At 42.3% G+C, this 10,632-nt stretch overlaps 1 protein-coding gene across 1 annotated transcript; it reads left to right on the top strand.

Moving 5' to 3' along the window:
- Positions 1–972: 972 nt before the first annotated feature.
- On the top strand, positions 973–7,325 carry KCNK10 (potassium channel, subfamily K, member 10; the record flags this gene model as incomplete). Its single annotated transcript, XM_010136375.1, has 3 exons — positions 973–1,159; positions 4,261–4,403; positions 6,264–7,325. Coding segments are annotated over 3 exons (954 nt in total), but the record flags the coding sequence as incomplete, so codon positions are not given.
- Positions 7,326–10,632: the final 3,307 nt, after the last annotated feature.

Raw genomic sequence — 10,632 nt, 5'->3', positions numbered from 1 at the left:
TCCAGGATAAATACAGAATTTACACTGCCACTGTAATTAAGCCACGGTGAGATTTCTAGTAATTTCCAGGTTTCTTGTGAAACTCATACTAAGTTTTAAATTTACTTACAGCACAGAAAATCTGAAACAAATCCATCAGTTGTGTTAATCCAGGCTGGCACCAATATTAATGGAAACAAAATCGATGTTTATATCAAATAAAGTCAGAGTTTATATGATCTAGGAGTGTAAAATGTTGCAACTCTACTGCTTCTGTTTGTATCGGGTTTATAGCAGCCAGTAACACACATGCTTTTTGTTCAAGAGCTTTTCCAGTGTGGATTTGCATAGGCAATTTTATCTCCGTTTGTTTGTAATTGACCTAAGTCCTTTATTTTTGGAGTGGACAGATAATAGAGTTATCTATTTTTGAAGAGGAGATAGAACCTCCATATTTGTGACTGAAAGCTGGAATCCTGAGTCAAGGAAAGTGTGGAAAACCTGAAGCATGAATGATTTCCACATAAAATCTTGGGATTTTAGAAGGAGGAAATGGTTTCTTTTCATTTCCGTCTTGGTCTTGCTTGTCGAATACTTGGAGCTGATGAGGCAACGTGCGTGTGTGGAGGTGTGAGTGGGCACTTTTTCTTGCATGTCAAACCCAAACTGGAGCGAGTGTACTTGAGCCTTTAGTCTAAAGCTCAGGACTGTTTTTCCAGGCTGTATTTCTGGTAGGTTAGTAACTGCCTAGTGCAGTTACTAGTGCATAGAAAATGGGAATCACCCAAATCAACCCAAATCAGTGGGTTCACTATTACCCAGGAAAGGCTGTCACTAACGGGGAAGGGAGGGTGGTTTTCTACCTAATAGGCTCACAAAAGGCAGAAAGAAAGAGAAATACCAGGTGACACTAGCATGATCAGTCTGCCGTTCACGCAGTCCCAGAAACACACTCCAAAATATTTCTCATATTTTGTTATTTCCTTTCTCTAGAAAAAGCAAGTGAGTCAAACAAAGATCCGGGTGATCTCTACCATCCTCTTCATCCTGGCAGGCTGCATTGTCTTTGTGACCATTCCTGCAGTTATCTTCAAACACATCGAGGGATGGACAGCCTTGGAGTCCATATACTTTGTGGTTGTCACTCTGACGACCGTTGGCTTCGGTGACTTTGTAGCAGGTGAGCAGCTTTCGAGCCTAAGTGCTGCACACGAGGCCTTTGGCTCTTAGAATTTGTTTTCTGGTGTAGAGAGGAGGCTTTTCACAATATTCTAGTGAAATAATGCCAAATGTTTCTGTTGGGGTTACTGTGCAATAAGACACCAGGTTGATTCAAGATCCAGGTGCTTTGCCACCTGCAGGTTGCAAGGTTTCTGCCCTGAGGATAACGTGAGCCTGGGAAGTCCTGATGATCCGTTATTGTTCAGGGAGTTATGCACAAGTCAAATGACATTCCCATTGAATTCAAGATTTCTGTTAGTCCTTCAGGTCTCAATCTGAGGCTGACTGCAGAAGCAATTAGCCAAAGTGATGAACGGATGAAGCTTTTACAAAGCAGATCTGAGCCATAGGGCTGGAGAAATCTCTGGTCGGACACAGTAGGGGGCAAGAGCTGCAGCATTTCGGAAGCTGCGTTTTGTTCTCTAACCTTGGCGGAAATTCTGTTATTGCAGTTGCCCTGTTAAGGGAAACTGATACAGGAAGAGAAGGACTAGTGGGGCGTGCAACTCAGTGCGAGGAGGATACTCTTCAAGATTAATACAGTACTAGCAGTACTGTAAGTACAAGCAATTGTAAATATCCGTACTTATCAATTTCCAGAAAGGGACAGATTGGCTGGAGAGATGTTTGGGTTTTTTTAACTTTACTGCTTTGCTAACAAAAAGGTGGAAATTTTTTTCCTGTTAGTGCATGACCCCTACACCTCATTCCTGTCAGTGGTCTTAATTAAAGGCATTAAGATGCCTGTGTTACTGACAGTCATATTATGGTACTGTTTTGTTACTTTCTATGACTAAGTGAAATACGAATGAGTTAAAAACATCAAATGGAACTATGGAGATACAGTAAATTTAATTTGCCAAAGAGCTGTAGACAAGTCTTTTTATAGTCAAGACTGATCTTCTTTTTTTATGACACAGTGGTATAGAAAACATGAATTTCTGAGGAAAAAAAGGCATTGAACAAAGAAAGCCCCAGATATGAAAAAAAAAAAAAAAAAAAAAAGCATTTTATGAGAATTCAGATACAAAAGTGACTGGTCCATTTTAACCACTTAAATGTGAAGCGAAGCTCACTGATACTCTGTCCTTGTGGTATCACAGTGTGAAATAAAAATAATTCAAAATATTTTTCTCAAGCATATCACACTTAAGTATTGCTTTCTTTAATAACACAGTAGTAAAAAAGCCCTGAACATTAAATTGTTCCAAATCCAACATGATTAGGAGAATATAATCCACAGCTGGGTGGATTTTTCAAAAATCAAATGGCAGATCCTGAATGAGAAGACTTCAGAGGTGATCTCATGATAAGACTTCAGAGCAGGTGATCACCAGGAGATTTGGGTTTTGTTGCTGGTTTGGGGACAGATTTTCTGTAATTTTTATTTTCTGTCACTTTAAACTCTCCATGTCTCTGTCCTTTTGACATCAAAAGGAAGAGACTGGTAAAACTGCATCAAAGGAGCTATGCTGATTTATTCCACCTAGAACATGTCCCAGCTCTTGCCAACCTGGGAAAGTTTTTGTACCACTGTTGAAAATACAATTGTGGATGAAGCCTGAAAAAGCAGAATAGGCTGAAAAAAGTGGTCTCGTGCTTTCGCAGTCGCCTGATTACTCCCCAAGACAGAGCCAGACAATCTGCTTCATAGCAAGCTTCCTCAGAGATGCGTATGATCAGAAGGGCCTCGTTATTCCCTAGCAACAACAGCCCCCACCTCCCATTGTTTCCCACTCTGAAAGACTGGGAAAAAAGGGAGTGACTCATGTGGTGTATGGGGAAAGATTAGTATCAAAAGCAATGTTTGGGTCCCTGCCAGTTCTCAAATGCTGAACTTGCACAGGGATGCTTGTTCACCCTAGGTACACTCAGACTGAATGTCTCAGACTGTGAAAAAGCGCACGGGGGAAATGCCGAACTGTGGTGTTTGGTGATTTTAGTGGCGGAAAACCCTTAAAGCTCTCTGTAGTCATGCAGAGGTACAAATTGGTGCCTAGCTCTTGTCTAACCAAGACTGGAGTGAAAGAAATGTGCAATCCTCTGCCCAAGTCCCCTGCTAGGCTTGCTCTTCAGGCAGAGATTTACACGAGTACCCGAGGGCGGCATTCTCCACCTGCACTGAGGGATGTGGCCGTGCAGCCTCTTTGCCAGTCTCTCTTCAGCTCGGGGCTGCGCCTGCCTCTCGCTGTCTCTCGTTCTGGCAGTGCACATAGCACTGTGATAGGACTGGGAGTCTGTGTAGTAAGGTTGTAGTGCTTTCTTTTGGGAAAAGGTATTCTATTCTGCAGTAGGTAGCAGCCTGGCTGCTGCTGCATTTATTTTAGGCTCTTCATAGACCCTTAGAGTTGCCAAATGTCTCACATACTTGTTTCACTGGCTCATCCTAAAACTTGCATGAAAACAACATAGGGTATTTGTTGCTTCATTTGATCCGTATTTCCTCTCAAGTCGCTGGCTGGAGAACGCATCCTTATAACTGATAGCCAAGCAAGCAGTATATCCTTATTGTCAGGGCTGATGCAGGATTGGCTTCCTGTCATACGTCCTAATTTGGAGAAGACAAAGCTACTTTTCTTTCTCCTGCACATGAGTTTCTGAATCCTGTAGCTAAAACCAAAACAAAATGAAAAAAATAATCTGGAAGCTCTATAACCTGAAGAGATTGAACTGTAAAGTTGCTCAGCTACTAGTCTGCAGGCAGTTCAGAATAAGACAGACTAGCTGTATATTAAATTTTTTCTTGCAAATCCGTTCATGCTGTTGCACATACTATCAAAGGAGAAATTTCAGACTTGCTTTAGAGTACAAGCAGTATATAAAAAAAGTGTACTAGGTGCTCTGGCAGGTCACACAGCAGCAGAACAACAGGTAATTTTAGAGTCTGATATTAAGAACAGACTGTGTTCCTCCCATCTGACAGGCCTCTTGTCTATTATTAGAACTACAGTGGTGTTGGCAAGAGTCAAGAAACACTTTCAAGAATTTCTCAGAATTGCAGATATTTGTCATAATTGTGGCATCTCATGATTCCTAAGCATAAGTATATGCTTATTTCAGGAGGAAACGCTGACATCCATTACCGGGAGTGGTATAAACCCTTAGTGTGGTTCTGGATTCTTGTTGGCCTTGCCTACTTTGCTGCTGTCCTGAGTATGATTGGAGACTGGTTAAGAGTCCTGTCCAAGAAGACAAAAGAAGAGGTATGACTAGTAATTTCTCCGTGGTTTGTCATTTTATAAGAGAGCTCGAAGGGCCTGATTGCTGCTTGTCTTAAGCAGGGTGTTCCTCTGCATGACCAGTGCTCAATATTCCCTGTGGGTTATTCCACTGACTGCCTTTGGCATCCAGTTAGCTCTGATCTTCAGCTCTTTCACAAAGGGAAGGAAAAAAGCAACTGAAGCAACCCAGGTCACTACACCTCTATCAGTGCTGCCAGAGGACGTATCAGTAGGATTGCCATTATGGAATAAGAGAGGCCAGCCCTCACTCTGAAGCTAGCTATGAAATTGTGATAAAAAATTCGGTGTTCTCTCTTTAAAAGTTGGAGATGCCTGGTTTTTGAAGACATTCGTTGTCTCTCTCACTTATGAAACAAGAATCTTCCTTTAAAACCAGGGTTTATACTGAGTTTTCCCACCTTTCCCTATGTCATGTAACGGTTCTGAATAAGAGTTTAGATTCAAAGCCCTCTACTGAGTACCATGTTATTAAAAATGGAAGAAACTGAGCAGTCAGCATCAGAGAGAACACGATGAAATTCACTCAGAACATGCCCTCCGTGATTCAAAGACAGTATTGCTAATGCTTCACCCAAATAAAATTGGAAAATAGAAGGCAATGTCCATGACTCGAGAGCTTATTCTGGAGGACATTAATAGTATAATTTCAATTTTTAAGGCAATTTCCTCCTGCATTACTGGCAAAGCTAACCTGGCGGGGTTAGCCAGAGAGCAGGCATAGGCAGCGTTCTGCAGAAGGCTAGTGCTGTTTATGATTTTTGAAGGCATCTGCTCTACCTGAGGCCCAGTGCATCTCCGTGAATAAAGGGGGCTGTCAAGTAGATCACTGGCAGGCACCTATGGGTGGGAATCCGATCTCTCGTGGTGAATGTGAGATGCCTGCTGCCACGGTAATACAGTTCTAAATGGACACTTGCTCATCTGGCCTGAGGATTTGAAGATCCTTGTGGATCAGTGAATGCTGAAACCGAGTTCTGCCTACAGCAGCCCAAGCTTGCCTTGATGGGCTCCTGCAGATGTTGTACTCCTGAATTGGTTCTTCTAGCTGAACTTTGGAAAAGGCCTCTGTTGAGTCAGATACTACTTGTTCTTTTTTTTTTTTTCTTTTTTTTTTCTTTTTTGGAAGAAGTATTTCTCAGTCATGTAGGTGCTTTATTTTTGGCCATTATTCTGCTCTCAGGTGCAAAAGAGTAAAAGAGAGCAAAGCAGTGACACATTTGAGGACATGCTCATGCTCATGCCCACACAGAATATGTGTTGGTCACTCCTCCAGATGGCTTGATCAGTCCAGGTCCACTTGAAATTATCTAATAGGTGTTTTCAACATTAACTGCTCTGTGGAGCCTTCAGTGGGACTGAACAACTCCACACATAACCCATATGAGACAATCCATTCCTGTGTTGGTACGCTGGTTGTTGTGCTGGTCTGAAGCATATCGGTATAACCATATGTGATTAATTTTGCTCACTCCTGACCATTTGCTAGTGACATTATATATAAGTCAGGAATTTTGTTCTTAACCAAGGAGGGATTAGCACAAACAACCCCCATCATGTTACACAGCTGTAAAATGTGCAGAGTGGCGACCTGTAAAACAGGCAGACAAGCCGTTAGCTAGGCGCTAGCTGGTGTGTTTAGAGCTTCCCCAGTATAGCTACTTGGCTGCTGAAGTTCGGGTCCAAATGGATGCACTGGAGTTGGGACCAGCCTCTGATTCTACAGACATGAAAGTGCTTGTTCCACTCTTCTGTGGGAAAGACTGTCGCTTCATTTTGCTTCTTCCTTTCTTGTATTCATTTATCTTCCTTTTTGTTTCAAAGGTTGGAGAAATAAAAGCCCACGCAGCTGAGTGGAAAGCGAACATGACGGCAGAGTTCAGGGAGACACGGAGGCGGCTCAGTGTGGAGATCCATGACAAACTTCAGCGGGCAGCCACCATCCGGAGCATGGAGCGCAGGCGCCTGGGCCTGGACCAGCGAGCCCACTCCTTAGACATGCTCTCTCCAGAGAAGCGCTCTGTCTTCACTGCCTTGGAAACAGGACGCTTCAAGGCCTCATCTCAGGAAAGCATCAACAACAGGCCTAACAACCTGCGCCTTAGAGGGACAGATCAGCTCAATAAGCACGGGCAGGGAGCATCTGAGGACAACATCATCAACAAGTTTGGATCATCTGCTAAGATGACCAAAAAGAAAAACAAAGACCTCAAAAAGACCATCCCTGAAGATGTGCGTAAAATTTATGAGACCTTCCAAAACTACTCCTTGGATGAAGAAAAAAAGGAAGAGGAGATAGGGAAGATGTGTAGTTCTGAGAACTCTTCTAGCACTGCAGTCCTGACCAGCTGCATCCAGCAGCAGTCAGACCTGGAGAATGGAGTGATCCCCAATGAAACCAAAGAAAGGGAACATGAAAACAAAGCGTTACTTGAAGACAGAAATTAAATGTAAAAGATCCTTGACTTGAATTTAAAATGTTAGTGGTTTTATATACATATATATTGAGACACGTGCCTTATACAGACTCCTTATTCAGTCTGAATTATATAGCATCGAAGAATATTTCACTGTGCCATAAAGACTCAAGCTTGTTCTGCCAAAACAATTCAGGAACACAGCACTGCGGAATGGCAACAGAAAGCTACGCCCGTGGAAATTTCAGCCTGTGTAAGATTACCAGGGTACGAATCAAAGGAGGAGACTGAACCTCGGCAATATCACCAGAGTGACACTAGACAAAGGGCAGCTAAGAAAAGTGTTCGAAAGGGATGGAAAAAAGTGTGTCTTTCTAATGGAGTATGCATTCATAAAGCCTTCCCCTGGTGATTAAAAAGAGGAGACATGATTGGAGTGAACTAGAAACTTCCAGTAAGGCTTAGTTTATGTTTTGGCACGTGATCCAAGCTAGATTTTTTTTTTCCTTCATTTTTGAGTCAGATGCATTATCTTTCTAAACTCCAAAAGAATGTCCATGGACACAGCCACCAGCTGGGTGCTGGTTTGAGAAATCAACACAGACATATTTAAGGGTCGGATTGCTCTTTTCATTAAATAAAAAAAAAACCAACACCCTAAAAAAACACCTCTGTGGGTATTTAACTTAACCAGTGACAACAACAACAACAACAAGAAAACAAACCAATGGATTTTTTTTCTCATGTAGGAAATATTCAGTGTAAGCTCACAGCAAGAAAGTGCATATGAAGAGAATGCAAAATCTCGTGCTATGTTGTTTAAAAGAAGAGAAACATTAATTTAATGATATTTGGCTAGGTGTCTAAAACAGTGGGCCAACTGTTTTTTAAAGGAATTTCCATTCACACTTTCTACCGCTGAAAAAAAACCTTCAATTTTAATGCTGTATGACTATGAAGACAGAAGAAAAGCTGTAGCATTTGCATGTCAGCAAACTGCTGTTCTCTGCAGCTGAATCTGAATTTTTAAAAATAGGCATAAGAGCATATATGCTATTCAAACGAGGCCCGGAGCAACCATAACATCTCAGGGCTCTCTATCCCTTTTGCTGGGTTTGGATTTAGATGCGAGCTGCAGTCATCATCTCAGAAAATAAAAAGAAAAAAGAAATCTAGGAAAAGAAGTTGAGAAAAATATGGTGGTAATCTTTTAAGTGCTTATAGCTTTAAGTGCCATTAATGCTGTCATATTTTGTAACTTTTATACAAGTGTTTTGAATTATTTGTTTTATTTCCTTTCAGGTACTATCTTTGACATTTGCTGTCTCTTTTCTTGATAAAATCTAAACATGAGCTTTCTGCATTTCTAGACTAAAGTGAAATGTAACCCCAAATGATGAGCATTTTCTAAAAATCTTTTTTGGTGTCTGGACATATGGATATAAGAAATACAAATGTCCTTAGACTTCAGAGTAAATATTCAAAGCAAAGGCTGCAAAATAATTAGCGGGAACTGCAAAACACACTGAATTTTCGGTAGCCTCAGCCATACGTGTTCGCCATTGCAGATACAAGATTTTACATGCTGGAAATGAGATGATACACGGTTGCTCCAGTGATGCTTTCCCTGCGCCTTCACAAAATCCTAAAATCCCTGCAATTTAAACGGTAGACTTATAGGTAAAGTAAGCATGGATGTAGATGGCAGAGGCATACCAAGTCTTACAAGCCAGTCAAACATACAGACACTCGCAGGTGACACAGACACAGACTTTGGGAATTGCACGCCCATGTCTGCATACGCAAAAACGCATGCTTCATTTTCTGCGATAGCTTCTCAGATTTTGTGCACGATGAGCCAACTCAAAATCTTCCTGTTCACTGGAACACATGATTGCTTGCCATGGCTCAAAATAGAAGTGTGGCAATGCAAATGCAGATTTTGAGTATGCATATTTGCATATCTAATTGACTGCACAGTTTGCAGGAGTGAGCCCAATACCACTAGTGCCAAGGAGGAAAGAAGTTCTTAGTATGTTCTGTCCACTGGTTTGCTTAGCTTGAATTATCATCTTCCTAATTTCATTATCTGTCTGAAAATTAAGGACGAAAAAATGTTTGAAAAATTTCCAGTCATTTGGGACTGGGATTTAACTCAATAAGATGCAACAGAAATTGAATTCTGCTTGGTTCACCAACAAATCTCTTAAGGTGCAGGGCTGTGCTCTGGCTTTAGCTTACTGGAGGCAGGGCATAAGCCCAGTCCCCAGGGACGGTTTCATCTGACTCAAGAGCTGCCATGGCTTCTGGAGGCTTTTATGCCATGCAGCCCTGTGCTCTGCTCCACAATGACACAGATGGCAGCTTGTGGCCGTCCTCAGGTCCCATCCTCCTCAAGCTGCAGGCAGACAACAGCAGAAAGTAGGGCTGTTGGAGCATGGGAGTCCTTTAGCCTTCCTGTTGCCCCTGGTTTTAGGGCAGGCCTGGGGTGAAGTCCAGCCTCTCGTGTCCCGTGTGAGCAAATTTGCTGAAGTCTCATTTGGAAAGACAGCTCATACATGTGATTTGGCTCCTGGGAATTAAAGTACTGCCTGGTTGTACCATCCTGCACTGTGCTTGTATGAAGGAGCAGGCACGCAAAAGCATCTCATCTGGCCCTGAAAGCATGCAGTACGTAAAGACTGTGCTAACAGTTCTCGTTGGTTACCAAATGCCAAAGCCAACATCGTGCATGCAGTGTTATTTGTTCCTTATCTGAGTTCTCATGAGAAATGCTTGCCAATAATGGAAAAGTCCTGCAGAGATGCACAGGCAGCAGTAAGGATATGGGAGATGCATTTCCTGTATGTGAAATACAAAGCTTAGTCATAGCCAGAGCCACTCCTACTGGTTAGGGTTAGGGGGAGCGGAAGTCTGTCTGGTAAGCCTTGTCTGTGTGAGCAGGGAGTTGGACAGCGGGCAAACCATGGCAAACCAGTCAACACGGACAAAGTGACTGAGGAGGCAGTTTGGTGGCCAAATTCAGAACTAGTTGCTCTGATGGGATAGAACAATGCATATTCTTCAGCTCTAAACTCTCTGAGTTCTCAGTGTGTCCCCTGCCCAAATTCTAGCTGATGGTGTGTGTGTGTCCCACTCTAGTTTCTGCTTGGCCGTGCTATGGAGTCCCTGGCTGACATATTATCAGCTGTGTCTTCGGCAGCTGCTGGTTTGGCATATGGATGTGTCAGGGATGAAGGGTGCTGCTGAATGAACCCCAGTGAGATACTGAACAGAGCATTTGATCACCTGTTGTATGAAAGCAAAGTGGTCTCTTTCGTTCCCACCCATTTCTGTGCCTGTGAAACTTGCTGAGAAAGCTGCCAGTCTGCTACTGGAGTAAGTGTTTTCTTCTATATGATAGCCTATTAAATACCTCAATATACCTAATTTTTATTATAATATGGGAAGCGCAAATGGTGTATTGCATTGGGGGCCAGACAGAAATGTCTGACAATTTAATTAACATTTTAATGTCCTCAATTGCTTCCTCCCTTGGTTTTAGTTGTATGCAACAGCTTGGGAAAGAATCTCAGTTAAAACGTCAAGTGTTTTTATGGCCAAAATTCTCATCCTTTGGCATTTAATAACATTTATAAAAAACTTGCGATGCTATTTCTAGGGAGGCTGTTCCAGCATAACTGAAAGTTTTAGCAAAAGGTTGTCTGAACCGTATCCAAGCCTCCTTGCTCTAAATTACATGCTTTCACAGCAGCCTGAAAAAGTCAAACAAAAGA

Source organism: Buceros rhinoceros, unplaced genomic scaffold (assembly GCF_000710305.1).
Source record: "Buceros rhinoceros silvestris isolate BGI_N320 unplaced genomic scaffold, ASM71030v1 scaffold10305, whole genome shotgun sequence".
NCBI classification, from domain to species: domain Eukaryota; kingdom Metazoa; phylum Chordata; class Aves; order Bucerotiformes; family Bucerotidae; genus Buceros; species Buceros rhinoceros.
The sequence above is the reverse complement of the archived record's forward strand: the minus strand, read 5'-3'. Positions and strand labels throughout refer to the sequence as shown.